Below are 23,872 nucleotides of genomic sequence, written 5' to 3'. Positions count from 1 at the left end.
ATACATTATATGGAACTTTGATGATTTTCATGGGTTGAGAGGAAGGATGCGTCTGGGTAGCTAAGAGTAGTGTTGCAAAAGCGAGCAGATTCTGTATGAGGACTTTTTTTTGTCCAAGTAGAAATTAAACTTCTTATTTCTTTAAATTTTGTGCTGCTTTGTGGAAGGAGAAAGCAGTTCACTTAAGGATTTAAAAAATAACGTTGGAAACAACTCAAACCTCCAGAGAGCTCAGGAATTGGTAATAGTGGTCCCTCCAGAATGAGGGTGCAAAAGGCATATCCTTTGCGGACTCTGATTGAAATGGAAACAATTGTTTGTTAAAAGGACCCAACCTTCTGAACACTGAATTAGTTTAAAACTAAAACACAAAAGACAGACCCAATGAGTTTTTTATTGAACAGTCTCTCTTGTGTTAAAGAAAATAGTACAGATTCAAGGCTATAGCATATATATATGTTGTGTTTGGAATATCCTGATGTGTTTAATGCAGATTCTTAAAGTAGTGTATTCAAAGCAGTGTATGCATCTCATCCATGGTACATATTTGGATTAAGCACGATAAAGAAGGCCTGCAACAGAAATGAAACGGTAATTTTAACAATGAATGAGTAACAACTGCTGATGGACGCAACTCGGTAAAATGACCTTTTACACTAATCCTTGATAGTCAGTCTCCCTGAATTTGGTGTGCTTATGAGTGCTCGGAAGGGGATGGAAAACCATGATCTTTCTCTATGGTTGTGTCAGAGGACCAGACCCCTGGTGTGGAGGGCTGACGTAGGTTTGACTTCCCACCAGATTTTACGGCCAAGCTTGATTCTGCAACATTCCTTTCTCCCTAGATTTGTCGTCTTTCTTGGCCTCTGAAACACTTTTTCTAAGAAACCCTCTCAAGTACAGAGATAGTATTTCTGTTGAAGGACTGGCTTGGTGGGCTGCAGACAGATTTAACAAAATGTTTGCATAACTGAAAAAATGTTTTCTTGTTAAAAACTGGTTTGAGAACTTAAAAGTCTGTGTCGGAAGATTTTAAAAACTCAGGTTTGGGACTGCTTATAGAGGCTAGTTTTGCTGCCTTGGCCTTGGTTCTAGTCAGGATCTAACATCAGAAGGTTCGTAAGGCTGGCTTCCTAAGAGAATTGTGTCCAAAACCCCAAAAAGAAGGGAAAAATGATTTCTAGACTTACTACCTTTTACCTCAGGTATAAGAACTGGTTACTTTATGTTCAAATAAAGTAGCCATCATTTCTTTGGGGCATCAAGAACCAATATTAGGGGTTGAGATACATACGCATTTCTCGGTGAAAGAAGAAAAGCCACCCACCATCAGTGCTTCTCTTCATGTCTGCCAGCTGTTTTCCCCAAGAACTGTTGATGACTGAGGAGACTCAACAACGGGCCCTAAAGTTCCACTAAATGAGAAGAGACGAGCAAACAATAGTTTCCTGCAAGAGGGAGCAGGCCAGACGAGAATGAGGGGAATCTGCACTCCACCTGACGGGGACTGTCTCCCCCATGCTGCGCCCCGGCACCAGGCACAGAGTCATCTGCAGACAGTTGCCTCTCCGTGTGCAGGAGGCCGGGGTCTTTTTCCTGCCACCCAGGTGGGTGCTCCAGAGGGACACGTTTCCATTCAGTACAGGTGGCTGACACTACTCGTGCTGGATGAGGGCTGGCTGAGGATGAGGGAGCACCCCCTCAGTCTGTGCCCACCAAGAAGTGTACAGAAGGATGTCCCTGGCATCCACAAGACTACTGGGCAGACCACACTGCAGAAATGAAAACTAGTGTACACGATTTAAATTGCCTTAAACAAACAAGCAAACAAACAATCCAGCCATTGGTGACTCTGAGGGGTCTAGAGTGCAGCCCTGGGAAACGTGTACCCTTGTTAACACGGGTGGACATGGCATGCTCTGATCTCCTTCTTGTCTTTGCAGCTGGTAAACTGGGAGCTTTTGAACCTTTTCTTTACAGTCATGTAGCGTTCCTGGATCCCGCCTCCACACAGTTTGGTGCATTCTGACCAGGCTGTCCATGGGCGCATCCTGCAGCCTGAAAGCATGAGAAGACCTGGTTAGGCCAGCAGACACGAGGAAAGAACAAGGAAGCTGAACTCCAGTAAACAGCTGTCAAACTTAGTTGGTTGTCTGGGCTTTTCTGCTCTTGTATGTAACGATTTGTTGAATTAAATAATGGCTAGAGTCCTTATTAGGGACTGTTAGCTTATACGTGACAGACTGCAGAAATTGGCCATAAATACTTTGCAGCTCTTCCCCATTGAGGGGCAGAGTCTGCTTCTCCACCTCTTGAATCTGGGCTTGGCTCTATGACTTGCTTTTGGCCAATGGGACATGAGCAAACACGGCTTGAAAATAGTTGTCGGGAACCTTTCCACCACTATGCAAGCAAGCGTGGCTATCTGCTGGAGAGACCAAGTGGAGAAAGGCTCCAGAAACACAGGTGAGGCCAATCTAGACCTTCCAGCCCCAGCTGAGCCACCACCTGACAGTAGCGACTTGTTTGTTTTGGGGTGGCTTGTTAATGCTGCAGCCACTCAAGGAGCAGTTAACCACTCTCTCTTATGCTTTGCTCCCCCAGGTACTTAGCCTCTCAAGTACTAAGTTAACTCAGGTACAATTGATTATTTTTCCTGTGTAAACAGACATGACTTTCTCAAAGAAAACTTCCCTGACCCCAAGGTGAGATCTTTAAAAAAAAAAAAACAACAGTGCTTCCATAGCACTCTATACATTACTCCATTGTAGATCCAATTAATTACATTTTGATTATCCAGTCAATACTACGCTGAGCTTTATGTCATAGTGCCTGCCTGGAACATAGTTGGGCATAATGTTTGTTGACTGGCCAACTGACTGCCATGTGCAATAGACAACTTTTTTTTTTTTTTTTTTTTTGCGGTACGCGGGCCTCTCACTGCTGTGGCCTCTCCCGTTGTGGAGCACGGGCTCCGGACGCGCAGGCTCAGCGGCCATGGCTCACGGGCCCAGACACTCCGCGGCATGTGGGATCTTCCCGGACCAGGGCACGAACCCATGTCCCCCGCATCGGCAGGAGGACTCTCAACCACTGCGCCACCAGGGAAGCCCTAGACAACATTTTGATATGGGAACAGCTCCCTAGTGGAAAGATAGTGAACTTGAGGTAGCTCCGCATATCTGCACTTCTCTAGTCCTAGATGGAGCTGTAATGTCTTAAGGAAGACAAGAGAAAAGAAAAAAAAAAGGGGTAATTTGAGCTGCACCTTTAAAAATAGAAACCCATTAACCTTCACTTATACGCGGCACCTTCCTTACCCACTCCAGGGAATCCAAAGACCGGCATCAATTGGCCTGGACCCAAGACTGACCGCGGATCTTCCCAACTACCATTTCACCATTTTGCTGATGATGTCGCACTCACTCTTGGCTTGGATCAGCTTATTCAGCAGTGAAGCTCTAGGTGGGATCTTTCTTTTTTTTTAAAGTCCTGGAACTCCTTCAGTTATGCAGGAGGAGGGGGGACACAATCTCTCTCTTGGGCTACAGAGTAAACTTAACCAGCCTCTGTGCCTCTGTTTTTGCCACCTCCAAACCACTCAGCACAGGCCTGTTAAAGTCACGCTGTTGCTTAAAACCTTCACCTACAGAATCAAGTCATCAGCAGGCCTTTCATGGTCTGGTCCCTACCCTACCTCTCCAGCTTGGTTTCCTGCCCCACCTCTGCCATACTCTGTGTTCCTTCTGCCTTCCACTTACTACTTGAACATATCTTGCTCTTTGGTATCTCAGTGCCATTGTAATGACTACTCCTGCTGCCTGGGATGCCCTTGTTTTACTGGCAAACTCCTACAAGTTCTTCCAGACCCACTCTGCTTTGACATCTCCCTGAACGCCAGCCTCACACTTGGCAGTACCTGGAAACTGGTCCCCATCGGACTCCTCCCTCAGCTGCTCACTCCTCCGGCTCTCTCGGGCCTCCCTCCAGCGCAGCTTCTGGATGGATGGATTTCGGAGGCATTTCCGGATGCGGCACTTTTTCCGCTGCACAGTCTCCGGGCAGGGTGCACCTCCAAACTGAGGCTCCATCTGGATCGTGCGGGTTCGAATCATGTGGCCTTTCCCACATGACTTGTTACATTCCGACCACTGGGACCACTCGGTGAGCTCACAGTCAATGGCTGGCAAGACACAGATGGGCGTGAGTATATCTCATGTCTGAAACAAGATACGGTCACTTATTTTTGTTTTTTTTGTTTTTTTTTTTTTTTTACGGTACGCGGGCCTCTCACTGTTGTGGCCTCTCCCGTTGCGGAGCACAGGCTCCGTCCTGATGCACAGGCTCAGCGGCCATGGCTCACGGGCCCAGCCGCTCCGTGGCATGTGGGATCTTCCCGGACCGGGGCACGAACCTGTGTCCCCTGCATCGGCAGGCGGACTCTCAACCGCTGCGCCACCGGGGAAGCCCCCAAGATACGGTCACTTATACTCTCCTTTGAACATCTCAACACAAGCCTATGGGAAATGCAAAGCAGGTGCTGTTACCCCGTTTTACAGAAGAAGAAACTGAGGCTCCAAGAGGCAGACTGACTTTATCCAGCCCACACGGTTGGTAAGCAGTAGATGCAGGATTGGTGCCCAGATCAAAACCCACATGCTACGCCCTCTTTATGATTTGAGGAGGCTTTTGGGGGGACCTTGAAGATTAGTTCAAAACCTCTTGCCTTGCTCTCTAAGCTTCTAGAATATTGTCAAATTAGCCTCAAGTGGCACAGACTAGCTTCCCACAGCCAAGGACCCTGATTTTCTGAGGGAAGGCACAGTTCACTGGTGCCATTTTCCAGAGCTGCCCCCGTGGACTAATACTAAGGACATTGTGACTTCTGCAGTAAGACCCAGGCAGTGTTTCTTGTTCTCGATATCATCCTGGGGCTTATGTATGGCAGTCTGCAAAAAACACAGGAGTCAGAAATAGGAAATTCAGTAGAGAAGAGGGGCAGTAGCAAGTGGTGTCATGGTTTGTCATGGTAAGAGATCCAGCACAGTCTTCTCATTAAGCCAGCATCTCACAAATGTGGACGAAAGCTAACCCATTAGAGTGATTCTCAGGATGCTTCCTAGGGAGGCAAATGATTTCCAAACTCTGCTTCCCTTGCAAAGTGAGGGCCCAGCTGGATGGATCTAGGAAAAGCTCATTTTGTTCATGGTCTTAGGCCTTTTCTCCCTGTGGGAGCTCAGGCAGCTTTCCCATCTGCAGCATGGGGATAATGTTATTTTTCTCATTAGGTTGTGAGAATTAAGTAATGCTCTCAGCCCAGTTTCTGGCCCACAGTAAGTGTTCCATAAATGTTCTTTTTCTTCTCCCTTCAATTCAGTGGACCCTGTGGATACAGAGTTTTGTTTAAGTCAGTAACAGTGTCTCAGAACATTCTGGAGCCCCAGCTCTGGTGAGCTGTGTTGAACACGGGGTAGATCTTAGTAAAAGCCCAAGGCTTTGTTTAGTTTGACGGTCTGGGTCATCTCCACACATGACTTTGGCTAAAACGGCTCAGGAACTGTAATATGTAACATTGGTGGAGGTCTGCACTTCCCAAGTCCAGTGCTCGGCACTTTGTACCAATTATGTGGTGTAATTCTCAGAGCAACCTAGGAGGTTTTTCTCACTATTTTACAGATGAGGGACAGGGATGCTAAGTAGTGTGCTGAAGTTTACGCAGCCAGTAAGGGACAGAGCTAGGACCTGTCCCCAGGCACGCAGCCTGAGTAAGGGGAGGAAGCACAGAAGGCTGCAAGTGCATTTCAGAGAAAGCCCGAAAACAGATCTTAGCAAGTGTGTCTGACTTTCCACCACCTGAAAGGGAAGCTCTCATGGAAGACTAGCCAGAAAAAAGGGGCTCTCCTTGGAAATTAGTCCCCAGATAATAAATTCACCCTCATCTCCTCTCAAATCTCTGTGAGATTTGAGAGGAGATGAGGGTGGGCATGCAGCTTTTGAGCTTGTTGACTTGCTGGCCTGTCTTCTTATCAAGGCTGCAAAGGTACAGGAGTCACTGGTTTAAAGTCTACCCTTTGGTCATGGGTAAATAAACTGGTCACAGGGAGGAGGAACAGAATTAAAAAGCTTGGAAAACCCCATGGGCCAGACAAGCCTCTAACTTGGGGGGGGTGGAGAACTATGAAATACATTTTATTGAGCCTGTACTGTTTTCCATCTAAGCCTCCTGTTTAGACTTCACAGCCATTTACAATTTGGGTGTTTTGTAGATGGTTAGTGGGATCCCCTTTTACTACTGAGAAGATTGAGAGTTTAAATAACTTTGGTAACACAGAGATGCAGGGCCCAGCAAACAGTCATAACTGTACGAGCTAGCACAGGGCTGGTTAGCAGAAGGAGAGGAGGGGAGAGGTGCCTTCCAGGAGCTCCAGGACTTACGGCACTCGGGCAGCATGCACTTTTCCACTTGCTCCAGCGCCTCATTACAGTCCCCGAGTTCCGCTAGAGACTTGAGCATCCGCTGGCGGGTCCGCATGCCCTTCCCACAGGTCACGCTGCAGTCGCTCCACTCGGACCACGGGGACAGCAAGCAGGGGATGGTGTCTAGACCAAGAGCCAGGTTTGCCACTGAGAACAGGCTCCCTTTGCTTTCTTTGATCTGGTGCCCTGTACCCTTTGTCCCCTACTCAAGCCCCTTGAGTAAAGTGAAATTGACCAATGGGTTCAGATAACTGAAGTAACCCCCCCCACCCCGGGACCAGGAGTGGCTCCACAGGCCACTAACTGCTGCTGTTGTCACTCTCCTGCATCTCCTCTGATCCAGCTGGTGCTCATGATGTGGCATCAGATGTGGCTCAGTAATAGGAATACACAAGTCCCACTTGAAACACCCGTGAGGGTCTGAGTAGGATCTTACTAGAGACAGAAACATCCCACGTGCCCCAAGAACCATGCACTAAAAGATAGGCTCAATGATGTGTTTTTGGACACTTTGGTGCTGAAATCGCTAGAATGTGTATGTACTTGGCTGTGTGTGTACATCTGTCTAGTGATGTGTGGGCCTGTGTGCATCTGTGTGTAGAGGAGGGGTTGTAATGCTTTATGAGGCCACAGGCAAGTCCCCACATAGAACGAGAATGAGGGGGTCTGTGATGACTTGAGGAATGCACAACCTGCCTACATGTATTCCCCCCCTCCAAAAAAAAGATACTATGGGGCCCTATAAAACACAGCTACAGGTGAATTCTATCCAGAGGCCACCAGTTTGCCACCCCAGCATTGCTCAGAATGCCTCTCAAAGGAGGCCACTCTCTGGGTCTGGATGATGTCCTCACACCTATAGCTCTCGCTCCTAGAAGTGCCCTGCAAGGAAGGGGGGGGGGGTCCATATTTCCTCTTGCACCTGCCCAGCCTTGACAGTGGTAATAGTAAGGGCTGCTGTGGTCCTCTGTCCCCTCTCCCACGCCCACTCACGGCACTCGGGCATCATGCACTTCTCTGCCTGAGACGTCTCAGCCTTGCACATGGAGCCGTCCGCCGGGCTCATCTTGACCATGCGGTGCCGCTTCTTCATGCCCATCCCGCAGGTGGCGCTGCACTCGTCCCACTCGCCCCACTCGGTCATCAGGCAGCTGCTGGGAGCTGGGAAGTCCGGCAGTGTTTAGCGTCGCCTTGGCAGCCTCGAGAGCCCCGCGCCCGCCCCTCCCGCCCGGCACCCCACTCACAGCACTCCTCGTTGACCGTGCACTTCTCCGTCTCCTCAGTGGGCAGCGTGCACACGGAGCCGTCCTCCGGGAACTGCTTCACGTACCTCTCCCGGGACCGCATGCCAGTGCCGCAGGAGATGCTGCAGGGCGACCAGGTGATCCACTCGGACATGGTGCAGGTGGAGCCGTCTGCAACACAGGAGCAGATACTGCAGACCGGGCGCCACGACGCCAGGATCCGCACGACTAACCGAACTCCCCAAAGGCGGGCGTCAAGAAGGCCAGCTGGCATTCAGGGGCAGTTAGGCAGTTGAGGATGGAAGTCGACATAAACGGCACACATCTTTAAACTAGGAATTGTTCTTTAAAGGAAGTGCTTTTTTCCAGGTGCACGGAGCACTCGTGATTACTCCTTGTCTCGTGACGACACATTTGAAAGATGGTTGGATGGATAGGAGTGTGTGTGTATGTGTGTTTGCCTGTTCTAAAGAAGAAGAGGGAAATGAAGTCATCCGTCCACCCATCCATTTACTCAGGTCAGTAAATCTTTACTGATTGCTTAGTGGTATGTACTGAGGTTAAAGAGATGTGTAAGATACGGATTTTGACCTACTCCAGAACGAGAGATGGGCACATAAACTGCAAAACAGACATAAGCCCAGTGGATTGGAATGGGGACGCTCCTTGGAGTTCTGGGTGAGATTTCACAGAAGAGGGCACATCTGAGTGCACTTTTGTTGGGTAGAGAATATCTGTATTTAAGGTGAAGGGAACAGCTCCTGCAATAACCTGTACCGAGTGTACTGTGTGTGGCACTGGGAGATGAAGCTAGAAAGAAGGACTGAAGTCAGAGTGTGAAGCCTCCTGCACATGTCCGCAGGCTGTCACGTGCACATGGATGATGCCTACACATTGTTATTGAACCTGTGGACAGTGTTGCTAGACAGTGCTTGCTGGCGGTGCAGTAATAAAGATGGCTGGAACCCACATCAGACACAGGGAAATTCTGACACGTCCTACAATGTGGATGAACCTGCAGACATTATGCTGAGTGAAATAAGCCAGTCACAAAAAGACAAATACTGTATGATTCCACTTATATGAGATACCTAGAATGGTCAGTTCTTAGAAAGTAGAACGGTGGTTGCCAGGGGTTGGGGGAATGGAGAGTTAGTGGTTAATGGGTCTACAGTTTGTTTTGCGAGATGAAAGGAGTTCTGGAGATAGAGGGTGGTGATGGTTGCGTGCGTGTGTGTGTGTGTGTGTGTGTGTGTGTGTGTACACAATACCACTGAACTGTACAATTAAAAATAGTTAAGTTGGTCAACTTGATGCTGTGTACCACCAAAACTACACCACCAGGCAGAGCCCAACATGTTTCAGAATTGTCATTACCTCCTGGGAGCCACCTGAACTCCACCCCTGTAGAGGGGGTGGTTAAAGATCTCATTTCCCACTGCAGGCCACAGACAGCCCACCCATCTGCCTCCCCTCAACCCCAAGAAAGAGAAAGCCTCCAGCGTTGCCAGTCCTGTCACAACTTCCTGCCTGCCTGTTCGTAGGAATGGCCTGTGCATGCAGGGTTCACTCCTTTCTGAAGTGCCTTATCATGGGCACAAACAGCAATAAACCACTGTGGAGTGCAGCCAGGAGAGGTATTTAAGACTGTGCCCCAGGAAGAGCCAGAGTCAATGACCTGCAGTGGTGGGTGAGCTTTCTTCAGTTATCCTCAGCTTGGAAATGGTTTTCTTGCTGCCATAAACCAGCCCAGTCTATACATTCCTTCCTTTTGCCTTGTTACACCTCTGAGACAGTTAAGATCAGAGCACAGAGTATAGATCTGTTCAGTCAGAGAGAGGAAGTGTACCCTGGAAAGTAGGCAGCTGGCCTTTGCACAGCAATCAGAGTAGTGCCATGTTGAAGCCTGAGCCATCGTGACATGGGTGGTTCAAGCTTATAGTTCAAGCCTGACCTATGACCAGTTACAGAATTGCTGCAGTCAGTCCAAAGGTCCTGACGCAAGGAACTGAGGGCTCTGACCCAGGCTGAGGTAGGACGTGCACGGGGTCCACGAATGACACAGAATTAGGGCAATGATTTAGATTCAATCTTGGCCAAGCTGTTCACCTGTTTCTTAAAAAGAGGTTGAAGTTAAGGCCCAGAAGCAGGCAGCTTGCTATCTGTTGTTTGTCATAAGTAAGATGTGTGCTAGCTCTTCAGTAACTTGTGTCTCTTTTCTTCCATGGCTGGGGGGTATGGTGGGGGGGTCAGTTAATCTCAATTCTTTTGATGTCCTAAGACATGTCTGTGTTCACAGCCCTCAAGATACTGTTGGACATGGGAGTCTGCCCTTGGTGGTTCCCACTGACAAATACAGTCAGGGTCCTAGTGCCCCACTGGGGGGGTGCTACCTGACCAGCTATGAGAGGCTGGCACAGCCAGGCAGGACCCTCCCTTCCTGAGCCTGGGTGTCTCGTCACCTTCATCGCTGCAGCCCGGGCCCGTGCAGGGCTGAAAGTCCTGGGTGTCGGGACAGGGGACACTGAGGTCCAGCTGCGCCTTCAGCATGCGCTGCCGCATCCGCTTGCCTTTGTCGCAGGTGGAAGAGCTGCAGGCGGACCACGGGGACCAGTTCGAGTAGATGCAGGTTTCGGGGGTGTCATCTGGAAAGAGTATGTGACATGGTTTTCCTGGGAGCCTGTGGAAGCTGTGACTGGCCCTCTCTCCCCAGACGAGCTCACGCGGGGACAAGAAAATCCCCGCTGTCTGCCCAGCCTCCGGGAGCCTGGGTACTCCGGGGATGCAAGCAGCCATTCACTTGCCTTTCAAAATTATAGTTTGGGCATTCCACTAATAAAAATCTAAGTAACTTAATAAGGAAAGAGTGTCTTACTGTCTCTTCCCCTCAACACATAAACACAAGCCCCTCACCCTGGCAGACATCGTTTCCACACAGATGCAGGCAAATCACAGGCAATTTGGGGGAAACACAGGTTTTTTCGTGTGGTGTTGCTCATCTTCCCAGTGACCCAGACAGTGTCATGATGAGAATAAGGGTGGCTACTGTTCACTGAGCACTTATCATGTGCCAGCATCATTCTAAGAACCGTATTTGTCTTATCCCGTTAGCTCCTTACCACAGCTCTCTACAAGGCGGGTTCTTCTATTATCCCCATTTTACAGTTGAGGAAACTGGTAGAAAGGTGGGCCTCTTGCCCAGGGCCACAGGAGGAGAGCCCAGCTTGTCTGGCTCCAGATCCTATGAGAGAACTTGAGCTGAAGCCAGGGCTCTGCCACCGCCTCCTGACTGTAGGGTCTGGGCTCACTTTCCTTGCTGGGGAAGTGGATGGACCCACTCCTGCCTCACAGGATAGTGAGAGAATCAAAGCAGCGAGTCATCCGTGAAGCCTGTGCAAATGCCATTTGCCTGATACTGTTGAATATATATTCCAGTGTCATACCTTCACGAATTCCCTTAGACTTTGTGCCTAGCCTTGGCCTTGTTTTGAATTATATTTCAAGCAGAAATCCACAAAGAAGGGATTACCAAATCAAAGGATATATTTGTGGCTTTTAAAACATGTTAGCAAATTGCTTTCTCAAAAGGTAGTGTATGTTTAGTTCCCAATTTATGTTGCCACCCGCAACAAAGGAAGATGACTTACCTTCATCTTTCTCTTCTGGAGCCAGGTCTGCTACAATATCGTCAACATTGTCAGGTACAATATTGCACTGTTCCCCCTGCAAGAGGAATTTTACTTGGAGGGCTCACGTTAAAGAACGGAAAGTGTGGGGGAAAGATGAAAGAGGATATAAAATCGAAAGCCCAACCCTGTATACAGATCCTAGGCCATGGCGGAGTTCTGGCTCACTTTTACAACCTGACCGGTTAAAGAAATGGCAGTAAAGCCACAACTTCCCACTTCCTGACCCATGGCAGACATCAGCAGTTCATTATGGCATTCATGATGAAGCCTAGTTCCCTGGAGCACATCATTTGGTTGAGCGTCAAACTGTACCACCATGTTCATTTTGCTCATTTATACCTTATGAATAATTTGCATTCTAGAAACTCTGGTAGGCCCAGGAATTCCACATCCTGAATATGCCAGGGACCGCATGATTCAAGAGCTGAAAGGGGTCTGGTCTCCTGATGGGAAGGGTCTGTGCCAGGGTGAGCTCTAACCCAGTACCTTCCGAGCGATTCTCTCAATGACAACTCTGGCTACTTGAGTGATGGACCCGCCCTCTGGATCGTAAAAAGGACTCTGAGGATGGTCCAGGCTGGTCAGGGGTCGGATTTTCTCCTGGGGAATCGTGGGCTTGTTGGGTGACTGCAGTGGAGAAAACACAGATACAGAGAGTGGGAAATAAAACTGGTTAAAAACCACAAAGATTTGATATATGATCAGAACAAAAACCTTGAAAGGAATTTAACAAGTATAACTGCTATTTATATTTACAGAATTTTGTTCATGCCATGTGTTGTACATGAACATTTGTAGATCTATACTTTCAAATTCTCCCATGTACACAGTAGGATTATGCCCAGATGAAGATGCCGAGTTTTAGAGAGCCATTTCCAGCTAGGAAATTGCTGAACCAGGTTGGTCTGAATCCAGAGTTCTTCCCACTAGACCAGGAGTTGGCACACTTGTCTGAGGAGGGTCAGATGGTAAATATTTTAGGCTTTGTGGGCCAACTGTGTCTGTTGCAACGACTCAACTCAGTTGTAGTGAGAAAGCAGCCCCAGACAACACGCGATTGAATGCGTGAGGCTGGGTTAGAAAACTCCAGGTTGCCCCCACACCATAGTTTACCAATGTCTGTTCTAGATTGCTCTACCACTGGTTTTCTGATGATTCCAGATTTCGATGCAGTTGCTGTGCCGACCATATCTGGAAAATACTGACATTCAAAGGAGAATCCAAACTTCTTAGCCTGGCCATCCGGAAACCTTCGGAATCTGGCCCAGCTTAACACACGTCAACTTCCTGCAGTTCCCCATTCTCTCTCTCTTTTTGCCTCCATGCCTTTTGCCTGCTGTTCCTTAATGCTTATCTGTGAACTGCTCTTCAGCAGAGTCCCTTCCTGTGCTCTCCTGACCAGCTGCATGGACACTTCCCAGAGCCCGAGTCACACAGCATGTGAGTATGTGATGATGGGACCATGCTGGGCTCCCCTACCGGACTGAGTTCATCTGGTACAGAGCCTGGGCCAGACTCACCTCCATGGCCAGGGCATCCAGAACTGGGCCAGACAAGGAGCAGACGCTCGGGGAGGTTTGTCACTCCAGGCGCACACGTACCTCATAGGTCACCCCACTGTCGGTGCCAGCGTCCCAGGGAATCAGGTCCTGCACCACTTTCTGGACCCAGCCGCACTCTTTGGTGCACAGATCCTCTGCGGACAGGCCCACGTTCCAGTCGGGACTGGGGCCCATCATGGTCAGGAAGGACATTAAGTGGCGTGTCCTGTCCACTGAAAATTCAGCCGAGGGTGCTGCTCTCCTGGAAACCAAATACAGAGACCTTTACCTTCGGGGCCCTGGGGGTGCATGCTCTGAGGGACATTTGGCCAGACGATGGCTAAAGGATGAGAGGGAGAGAAAGAAGGGGGATTCTCCCACTCGTCTCTGCCTTTGGCTGTTACTGGTTTCTCTCTCCAAGCCCATCCACACGTGGAGAGAAACCATATGCTACCACACTATCCTTTTTTGTGTGTGTGGTACGCGGGCCTCCCACTGTTGTGGCCTCTCCCGTTGCCTGCGGAGCACAGGCGCCAGACGCGCAGGCTCAGCGGCCATGGCCCACGGGCCCAGCCGCTCCACGGCATGTGGGATCTTCCCGGACCGGGGCACGAACCCGTGTCCCCTGCATCGGCAGGCGGACTCTCAACCACCGCGCCACCAGGGAAGCCCACGCTATCCATTTTTAATGTGTCTTCAGCACTTACTCTTATTTTGTGTTTTCTTATTTATTTGTTTAGCTGTTTATTGACTCTCATTTCTCACTGGAGCATAAGCTCTGGGAAAGCAGGGATTCTGTTTGCCTTCTTCACTGCTTTATTTCCAGTGCCTGGCACATCGTAGATGCTAAGCCAATGTTTTTGAATAAACGAATGAACAAATACTACGGGCTACGTCTGCGCCCAGCCGTATTGGAAGTGAGGTGAATTTGACAAAAACTGCTTAATGATGCCCCAAGCCTTTCCTTATACATTTTCATAGATGCCTCAGAGCAGACCTGGGATAAGGATTATTGACTCCAATTTATGGATGAGGACACTGAGGCTCAGAAGGGTTATGTGATGTAACTTGTCTAGAGTCACAAAGTGAAGTGGCAGAACGGAGACCACAACCGAAGTCAATCTTAAATTCAAGGTCCAGGTTCTTTTCGTCATCAGTTTCTAAGTCCCCACCACCCCCAGCCCCACTTCACTCTCTAGAGCAACACTGTGCCATCAGAGGGATTATCTCCCCAGCCTGCTGCCTCCAGTGCCCCCAGAGGCTGCTCAGAGCAAGGCCCTGCCCTGGCAGCAGAGCTCACGCATCGCCTCACAGCTGGTTCCTTGGCCGTTTCCTCCAGTAGGCGAGCAGGGACCCAGCTGTAGAGCCAGACACCTTTGGCTGACAGCCCCCAAGCTGTGAGAGGCAGTTCTTCAACCTCTGTGTCCTCGTGTTGCTAAGACAAGGTCCTAGGAGTGGCCAGAGCTGTATGAGATCAATGGTGGCAGCCCACTGAGAGGCGTGGTGGGAGAGCTATAGTCAGCCACACTTGGTGGCACACCTGCATTATTTTATTTTCTCTTCACGATACTCCTGTGGGGGTTAGAATTATCATCTCATTTTGTAAAGAAGGAAGGAAAGCGTATAGAAGTTAATAAACTTTGAGACGCAGCCGGTGAGGCTGAGGCATGAAGACGGCTCTGCCTGACTCTCCGCCCAGGCTGCCGATCACGGGGAATCCTTAGCTGGGGACCAACTCGTCTGTTCAGTCCGGTTGGCACTTGTTTGGGAGTCTCTGTGCCTGCCTGTTGGGACCAGCTGCTCCTGGCTGCCCTCATCTGTCCCCAGAAAGCAATGACTCCAGGCTTGCTTGGGCCCTGTGGAACTGGGACCCTTGGGCAGGCCGGATGGGATCCGGCAACAAGCAGAGAAGGTGGGAAGCCTGGGTGTGCATCATCCCATATCAGCTCTTAGAGCTGCGTATCCTTGGACAAATGACTAAACCTTTCTGTGCCTCAGTATCCAAATCTACAGAATGGGGATCCCCGTAACTTCTACCCCAAAGGGTTATTGTTAGCATTTAATGACAGAACTCGCATCCAGTACTTAGCTCAGTGTCTGGCACCTGACCAATTATTACTACAGTAAGTCCCCTACATATGAACCTTTAAGTCGCGAACTTTCAAAGACGCGAATGTGCATTCCATCAGCGTCAGGCGTGAGTGACACTGCAGCTCGCCCTCCATCTCCTATTGCTGACGATCCTTCAGCTCCGCCATCTCCCACCTCCTCTCCGTCCTCCAGGCAGTAACTCTCCTTGCCTGTTCACTCGATGCCACCTGTTGTACTGCACTACTGTGCTTTTCAGGGTACTGTGCTGTAAGATTAAAAATGTTTTCTTCATTTTTTTGTTTTTTATGTATTATTTGTCTGAAAACTATTATAAACCTATTACAGTACAGTGCTATATAGCCGATTGTGTTAGTCGGGTACCTAGGCTAACTTTGTTGGACTTACGAACAAGTTGGACTTTAGAACGCAGGAACGGAACTCATTCGTATGTAGGGGACTTACTGTATTACTGTTACTGGGTGAAGCAGCACTGAAGGGTCATCTGGAGATCAGGAAAGAGAGGCAAGGGGAGGGAGGCCTTCCTGAACGCACTTCTCACTTCAGCCTGATGCCCGTGTAGGTTCTGGAACCTGAGTGGAGGAAGAGCCTGGCCTGAACCTGGCTTTGGCATCAGGACCCACGTGCACTTGCATCTGCCGGGAAGGCTCTCCTTCAGTGGCCTTCGAAGTGTGGTCCTTGGACCAGAAACATCAGCGTCCTCTGGGAACTTGCTAGAAATGCGAATTATTGGGCCTCACCCCAGATTTACTTACAGACTGAGGGTAGGACCCAGCACTTTGTTTTAATAATCCCTCCGGGTGATTCTAATGAGAATCACTGGTCTACTCATCTTCCAAGCCTCAGGTCACGAGTCACCTCATCCAGGAGCCTTTCTGATCCCCCGCACTGAGGCCAGTGCCTTTGGTCTGTATTTCCACACGCTCTGTGTAGGTCTCTGAGCTGTACCCTTTGATTGTCATCTCTTCCTCACTGTTTGGTCTCCTCCACTAGACTAGGAGCCCTTTGAGGGCACAAACCTGTTTCACAGCCATATCCCAATAGCAGGTTTCCAGTGGGCCAGCTGAACAAGTAGATGTAGGATGACTTGAGCTCCACTACTTACTAGATCTTGGGCAAGTACCTCTCACTCATCCTCTTCCAGTCTCAATTTCTTCATCTGACATTACCCACCTGCCGTGTTGCTGTGAGGCTCAGATGATATGTTAGGAGGCCTTTATAAACTGCTAAAGTCCCACACTTACATAGTCTGCTATTTAGTTAGGTACAAATTGGGGGATTTCATTTCCTTTTCCCATGCATGCATTTTCTGGCATGTAGGTCATTGCTTTTAGCAGCTTCTTTAAAGACCTGGCTTCTACAACAATTGCAGTCTGGGGAGCTGCGGCATTGCTCACCTAGGGATTAACAGGACACCGTCTGGGGTCTGCCTTCCAGTAACTGCCTGGCAGAGGGCATGGGCATGTGGGCAGAGCGGGGCTGCTTGGCTATGGACCCCTCGGGAGTCCAGCAGTGCCTTGGAGGAAGGCTTCTCTTCTGTTGCCATAGAGACCAACCACTACACCTGTTACCTGCCCATCTCCCTGAGCATATGGTTGTGGGTCAGGTAGTCTTTCGTATCCTGTACCCCATGGATGAAGCTATTCATCATGACAACCTAAGAGGACAAAACCAGCTCTACTTGGGAATCCACAGCTGGAGAAACGAAACCAACCCCCATCCAACACACCACCCTGCTACTCTGCCCAGCTGAAGGATGGAACTATCTGAGAACCTCCTGTGTTTTACAAGGCTTATACAAATCATTCTCTGCTAATGCATTTTGGCCAAATCTGTAACCTGAGTGAGGCATCCCCCAGACCTTGGTAAGTGTTTCAAGGGGTAGAAAATTTGGGGCAACTGATCCCTGCACAAAACGCCTGACCTTAGGTTGGGTGATATGGTCAATTTGGCTGTAATAGCCTGGGAACGATTTTATAACATGTTCAGTTACGTCCTGCTCTTTTCTTGTACCCTTGACTGGAAAATTCATCCTCAGGCCCCCCAGCTTGAGGGGAGGAAATGTTTCCTGCCCTCACCTCAAATTGCTTAGGACCCCTGGTGTACCTTCCCAGAGCATGTTGAACTCACTCTTTCCTTGGAGTTCCTTGTTTAATTTCCATCTTCCCTGTTAGTTTCCAAAAGAATAGGGACCATTTTTGTCCTGTTTACAGCTATATCCCGGTGCCTGGCTTAGAATTTGGCATGCGGTAGATTCTCCTCAAATATTTGTTGAAATAAATGAGTTAATCTAGGAAATGAATATGGAGCTCTTAACACTTCCTTTGGCCTTCAGACCTAATTTTAAAATTACCTCAAAGTATTTATTACTTCTATAATAAAAATGCTATTTAAAATAATGAAATGGATAAGAATATATGTGAGTTTTCTTTAGGAAACGCTAGATATGACTGGAATTCTTTAATTTGTCCAAACCATAATAAAAATTCTTACTCATGCCTTTCTTACATGCCATGTCTTCCCATATAAAGTATTTTATTAATTTGATCTTATTTTTCTATCTGGGATTTAAATTTTTATCACTTTTCTGGCAAAGAGAATTGATCTGACCATACAACAATATACTATAACGTATGATAATGAAAATGGTGTAATATCCAGGATAAGATAGAAATATAGATCAGTGGCACAGGCTGAAGATTCCAGAAACTTTAGGTAAGGACTCATAAAATTGAGGGGGGGGGGAAGATCATGCAACAAGTGGGGTTGGGCTAACTTAATTGCAGTTTAAAAAAATATGGTATTCACATGTAATATCACACACACACACACATCCCCCCAAACAGCAAAAACTCAGAGTTAAGTAAAAAACAACCAGATCATCGGGAAAAAAAGTCAAGTTTTTTGATCTGTTAGAGAAACGTTAATTTTCTCAGCTTTGAAACAATAAAAGCAATCACAAAAGTAATTGAATTATATACCAACTAAAAACATCTCCATAATGGAAACAACAGTGTTGAATTAGAAAGGAAAAATGACATGTTAGCAAAAATGTCTCCCTCTAGTTTGACTGACAAATGTTAATATCTATAGTATGTACAGAGCTAGTCCAAATCTGTAAAAAAAAAAAAAAAAAAAAACCCAACAAAAAACACCACAATCCCAATAGGTAAAGGAAAGTTATGAACAGACAATTCACACCAGAAAAATGAAAACCAAATGAAGACAGAGATATCTTGTGCCTTTTTCCATTCAGAGAGGCAGCGTGATGTGGGAGAGAACAAAGGGGACTGGAAGAGACAGCTGGATTTGAGCCCTGGTTCAGTCACTTATTAGCTACGTGACAGCAGCTTTGACCTCGTCTCCCTTTACAATTACTAATCTGCAAAATGGGAGCATCCTCAGACCCACCCCAGGGCTTTTAGTGAGGAAATGGCTTATCATCGTGACTGGCACCATAAAAGGACTTGGTAAATGTTGATTTCCTTCTCACTCCGCTTTTTTTTTTTTTTTTTTTTGCGGTACGCGGGCCTCTCACTGTTGTGGCCTCTCCTGTTGCGGAGCACAGGGTCCGGACACGCAGGCTCACCGGCCATGGCTCACGGGCCCAGCCGCTCCGCGGCACGTGGGATCCTCCCAGACCGGGGCACGAACCCGCGTCCCCTGCATTGGCAGGCGGACTCTCAACCACTGCGCCACCAGGGAAGCCCTCACTCCGCTTTTCTAAACAAAGCTTTCAAAAACACGACGAAAGAAAAGAGGCAATAAAGGATTTTTATGGTCCTTCTAGAAACTTACTATATACCATTCTAAGTTACAGATCCATATCTGTGAGACTCAGGTCACTCATATGCTGAGTTCTGTCCTCTTGTTCGTTTCAAATAATCCTCAATAAAGAGCTTTCAAAGTTGCAGAAACTCAATCTCGACACTAGGCGGTGCTAGAGCCATTCACTAGGCTGAAGTCTGTGTGCCTGGAGGAAGGTTTCAGAGAGGTCTCTGCCTTGGACAACTCTGTTTATAACTTGGAGGCATCTAGGGCTCCGAGTCCATCTGGCCTGTTAGACCTCTACGTTCTCTAGTCCAAGGACAGTCTTCCTTTACAATCCTGGGGACATCAAGGGACCTGGGCAGGTTCTACAGGAGACCGGGAGCACCCTGAAACTTCCAGCTCTGATTTGACAGAAAGATGCCTCTGGCCCCCTGGGAACCATGGCTGGGATGATTAAGGGGGCACGGACCCTCCAGAGGCATGATTTCTGGAAAGGGTGACCATGTCTCTATTTCACCTGCCTCTCCTCTGTCTCACAAACAGATCTGTCTAAACAAAGGTTAATTAATCAGAATGGCTGGGAATAATTAAGGAGACTACAGTCCTTTAGAGGATTCATCATAATGAAAGGAATAAAATTTATTTTTAGAAGTTCCAGTAATTCCTAACAGTCAGACTTAACTGGAGGAACTGGGTGGTGGAAATTCAGCATTGATTCGCAGGAAGCCTGGGCATTTTCTACTCAGGGGCCGGAAGAACTTGTGGAGGATGTGGCTTTTGCTCAGAATTTGTCCTTCCTGTCTCTACCTGTACTCTGGGCTTTTGGAGCCACAGCTTGATTTATTGAGCTAAACAAGTCAGCAGCTAATTTGTTCATTCATGGCTGTCCTTTGAGAAGTGGTCCTGGGGATAAAGATGAAGATCATTGAAAAACAAGTCAGTTTCTCTGGGCAGGACCTCACAAAGTAGGTCACCCTGGCTTTCCACTGGCCTGAAGGAGGCTGGAATCCCATTAACCTCAATAGAGCAGGCTCACGAGGAGGGGCAGGGCTGTTTCTGCAAAACAAAACTTGGCTGCTTGTAGGCTTCCTAATTTGACTTCCTAATGAGATTTGGAAGAGGAAAGGGGAGACTGGGGTATGGGAAAACCAAAGGAAAATTCCTTTCCCTTAACAAGCTGGTAGCGCTGAGTGGAGAGGCTTTGGGAATTTGGGAAATCTGAGTGTTTGCCATGGATGAATTCTGTTCCACTGGGGTCTCAAGGTATCTGAGGGATGGGTGAAGGGTGGGAAGGTATCCCCAAATATTTTTTTGAAATCTTCAGGAAAAAAAAAAAAGCTCCATTGATTCTTTCATCCTCTTGGAGCTACTGCCCAGTCTCTCTTCTTTCACATCAAACTTCACAGAAGAGTTGTCTCTACTCACTGACTCCATAACCTCACTTTCTGTTCACATTTCACCCTGCTGCAGGCTGCTTACCCTCCCCCCATAAATCAGCAGAAAGGATTCCCAATAAGGTCACTGATGATCTTGATGTTGATAAATCCAACTGGCATTGTGCAACTCTGGTCTTCCTTGACCTCTCAGCTGCCCTGGACACAGCTATCCTTCTTGAATGCTTTCTTCCCTTGGCTTCCCTGTTACCAAGCTTCCTTCCCCAATCTCCTTGCTACTCCCTTTTGCTTCCTTTGCAGGCAACTCCTCCTCAGCATTAAATGTTGGAGCTCCTCGGGACTCAGTCCCAAGCCCTTGACTCTCATTCTCAAGCTGTCTCTCAACGCTGTCCTTGGTGTTGATTGTCTCCCGTTCCTTGGTGACCCTCAATTTTATATCTCAGTTTAGAATTCTCCCCGATTTTCAAAGCTTTATAGTTAACCGTGTTCTTAACACCTCCAGTGTCTGAGTGGGGTCCTCTGCAATGTTAAAGCCATGGGGGACACAGAGACCAAGCCTGCATTCCCCAAGGAGGTAGGGGCACTTGGTACTGCACGCATGAGCAGTGCACCTCACCTGCTCAGCCACCTGAGAGGCAGTGCTGACTTTTACGACATAACTGGCACGCGGCGGCCAGGAGGCGGATGGTTCCACGTACAAGGCCAGGCTGGGGGCTGGACAGGGCCCTGTTGCTACTTACACGTTGAGAGGCTGCCAGGCTGGCCACTGAGCTTTGGCTTTGATGACAGTGAGGACCTCATCGCTCTGTAAAAAAGGACCACAGGTATTTAGTGAGGAGAGCTGGGCTCAGGGAGCAGGAGGGTTCTGACATAGTGACGCTGTCCACCCCCGTGCCCTTACCTGCTGCTGAGACTCTACCTGCCCCCGGGTGAAGAGCCCTGGAGTCTCGGCAATCCCAGGAGGTGGGGCTGCGTCCAGGGTGCCTGGTGTGTGCTGGACACCAAGGGGCCCACTGAGCCACACTTAAGGGTTCCAGCGCAGACCCTTCTCCACAGGAGCCAGGCTCTAACTTGCCCTCCCCCTGGGATGGCCAGACCTCCACCTCATGTCCAGCCTGGAGGGCAGGTCATGCTCTCTGTGTCCAGGCTTCCACTGGGGCCTGTTCCAGCCACACTGCAGCCACCATCTGACCCCAAGGGTTGTCACCCCCGAGGCCTCTCCTGCTGTCAAGACTCACACACTGGATCAGACTCCCTTGGAACAAGGAGGGCAAGATGAAGCCTGGGGCCCACACTCCTGGGCCACTCACGTAATCCTGCTCTAGTTTGCTTTGGACAGTGTGTAGGGCACCCTTAAAGCTTGGGGACCTAAAAGAATTTTTTGAGGAAGAATTTGATGATTAACATTTAGAAGGAAAGCCTTAAGTCACCATCGTGGGGAAAAATCATAATTTTGTTAATCTTGCTTAACTTTACTTCGAGATTTGTTTGGGGTTTTATTTTCAATTACACATTGGGGCTGAGGGCTACCATAGGCTTTTCAAGGCTTAAGCTTCCACAGGTCCAAATTCAGTTTTGGCTGGGGTTTCCCCAGAGTGGATTCAGCTGGTCCTGGAGCTCCCCTTCCCCGGGCCGGGGCCCAGCAGTGCTCAGACACCACTGTCAACGCTGCACAGAAAAGCCCAGGATGTCACCAGCAGGGGCAGCAAGAGCTTTGTTGCCGAATGAACAGGTCTCTGAGTTCCCGAAGGGCAGAGACTGGCTTGGATGGCCCACAGCTCTGCCCCAGTCCTTAGAGTTGTTCCTGGCAGTAGGTACCTAACATATATTTGGGATGAATCGATGAACTTCTTCTTAGTCGGTGGGTACCTTGCCCAGAAAATCCCATGCAAGGAGGAGGTCAGAGGTGCCTCCAGGCTCAGGCCGCAAGATTAGAAAAAGCCTCTGGTCTGGAGCACCTCGTCTGCAGCCAAGGAATGGGTTGCTGGAGCAGGGTGGGGAGCTTAGAGGGGACAGGAGCTTAGCCAGATCCTGCTCGGCTTGGGCACCTACCGATGGTCCTGGTGGGGCGAGGGTAGAAGTGAGGCCCACAGAGCACCCGTCCCCGCAGAAGCTCGCAGCCTGCTCCGAGCTCAGGCTTCCTTGGGGGTGCCCCCTTTTGGTCAGAGGAAAGAATCTGTGGATGCACAGACACCCCCACCACTCACATGTCTGCAGGGAGAGCGTTTCCAAGTCCCAACAGAGCGCTTTACATTTCTCATGGGAGATTTTTTATCTGTTGAGACTGTATCCCTGACTCACTCCTGATACGTACGCATCTGCTGAGTGACTGAGAGAAGCGGCCTGACATGAAGTCACATGTAAGACTTGAGCTGGTCTCCGGTGACCTGGGTTTCCTGTACTTAGCTCATACGTTCCGTGTCCCACAACGAGTTCTTCATCTGCCCCCAGAGCACTGCTCTTCCTCAGTGGACCCCGTCGGGCACACCCACCAGCTACCTCCATTCCTCCATCTCTTTACCCCTCACAGCCGTTGGGCCCCAAGATCCACTGCATTCACAGCCTTACTATCTCAAGTCCTTCCACAGTCTCCTCACCAGTTGCCTCAGGCTCTAGTATCTTCTTGCTTCCCCCCAGTCCACTCTTGACATTGCTGCAAACCTGACCATATCTATTGCCTGCCTAAACCCTGCAACAGTTCCCCACAACTTCCAGGGTGATCTCTTAATCCCTGAGTTTTGCCTACGTGGCCCGCATCAGCTAGCTTTTCTTTTTGATTTTTAATTTCAGAATAATACATGCTTTTTTGTGGAAAAATTTAGCATCACAGAAGCACACAATGTAAATGTTGAGCATTCTACTTTAGCACGCACCCTGGCTTCTCCCACCTCCTTCTCCAGTGTTACAGTTCAGTACATATCATTCCAGACCTTTTACTATACTTAGGTATTATGTGTGTGTGTGCACATACATTATATACAGCTTTTCCCACAAAAATTGCATCATACTGAGTATCGTATTCCGCACCACGATTTTTACATTTCCCCCTTTTACTATCGTATCACGGGAAACTTTCCATGTCAGTACCTATGGCAATATAACTCCCCTTTTCTTGATTTTTAAAGTGTTAGAGATCTTCAAATTAGGGTAAGCCAGGTCAAGACTTAGAAAAAAAGAAATCCAAGTATGAGATCCAAGTAATGAGGTACTGTCTGAAGACAGTCCTTTGGCCCTTGAAGAAATACTTTACTAAAAAGTAAAATCAATGTGGGTGGAGTTAAGGGGACCACCAAGTTAGCTGGCCCTGCAGATGCACCTTGTATTACAATTAAATCTTGGTTTTCAAGTCCCAACTAATGACATTGATTTTGCTTTTGCAGCATGTAACTTAACAGAAATTGTTGGGGTCCCCCACTAGTGTTTGTGGTGCTGGCATTCCATCTGTATTTTTTAGAGCCACGGAGGCTCCAAGGATGGTGGTTCCACGTCTGCAGGCACTAGAACAACTTCTTCCTGTAAACTGTTTCATCTCATGGTTACGCACCATCTGCATGATCAACAGTTCCTTGTTGTGATCTGTTACGTTAGCCAATGAAATAAGAACACAGGAACATTCTGGAAAACATATTTAAAAAACTAAATATTTT

At 48.5% G+C, this 23,872-nt stretch overlaps 1 protein-coding gene and 1 long non-coding RNA gene across 3 annotated transcripts in view; one reads left to right on the top strand and one right to left on the bottom strand.

Moving 5' to 3' along the window:
* Positions 1 to 375: 375 nt before the first annotated feature.
* The window catches only part of SPON1 (spondin 1), a 274,397-nt gene continuing 250,900 nt past the window's right edge, over positions 376 to 23,872 (bottom strand). The window contains exons 7-16 of the mRNA XM_032639045.1: positions 20,966 to 21,030; positions 13,012 to 13,213; positions 11,897 to 12,037; positions 11,369 to 11,444; positions 10,184 to 10,366; positions 7,722 to 7,892; positions 7,471 to 7,638; positions 6,436 to 6,600; positions 3,920 to 4,183; positions 376 to 2,058 (exon numbers count right to left, since the gene is read on the bottom strand). Coding sequence (XP_032494936.1) covers positions 1,895 to 2,058; positions 3,920 to 4,183; positions 6,436 to 6,600; positions 7,471 to 7,638; positions 7,722 to 7,892; positions 10,184 to 10,366; positions 11,369 to 11,444; positions 11,897 to 12,037; positions 13,012 to 13,213; positions 20,966 to 21,030 — 1,599 coding nt within the window. The 3' untranslated portion in view covers positions 376 to 1,894. The remainder of the gene's footprint in view (positions 2,059 to 3,919; positions 4,184 to 6,435; positions 6,601 to 7,470; positions 7,639 to 7,721; positions 7,893 to 10,183; positions 10,367 to 11,368; positions 11,445 to 11,896; positions 12,038 to 13,011; positions 13,214 to 20,965; positions 21,031 to 23,872) is intronic.
* Positions 1,480 to 18,202, top strand: LOC116757462. 2 transcript variants are annotated; one of them, XR_004350978.1, is made up of 4 exons: positions 1,480 to 1,607; positions 1,981 to 2,466; positions 3,330 to 3,465; positions 7,584 to 18,202. It is a non-coding gene; the product is annotated as an uncharacterized LOC116757462 (long non-coding RNA). The 2 variants fall into 2 exon arrangements; XR_004350977.1 differs by having other exon boundaries at positions 1,981 to 4,614; positions 7,761 to 18,202.

Source organism: Phocoena sinus, chromosome 8 (genome assembly GCF_008692025.1).
Source record: "Phocoena sinus isolate mPhoSin1 chromosome 8, mPhoSin1.pri, whole genome shotgun sequence".
Classification (NCBI taxonomy): domain Eukaryota; kingdom Metazoa; phylum Chordata; class Mammalia; order Artiodactyla; family Phocoenidae; genus Phocoena; species Phocoena sinus.
Note: the sequence above shows the minus strand (reverse complement) of the source record. Positions and strands in the feature narration are given on the sequence as shown.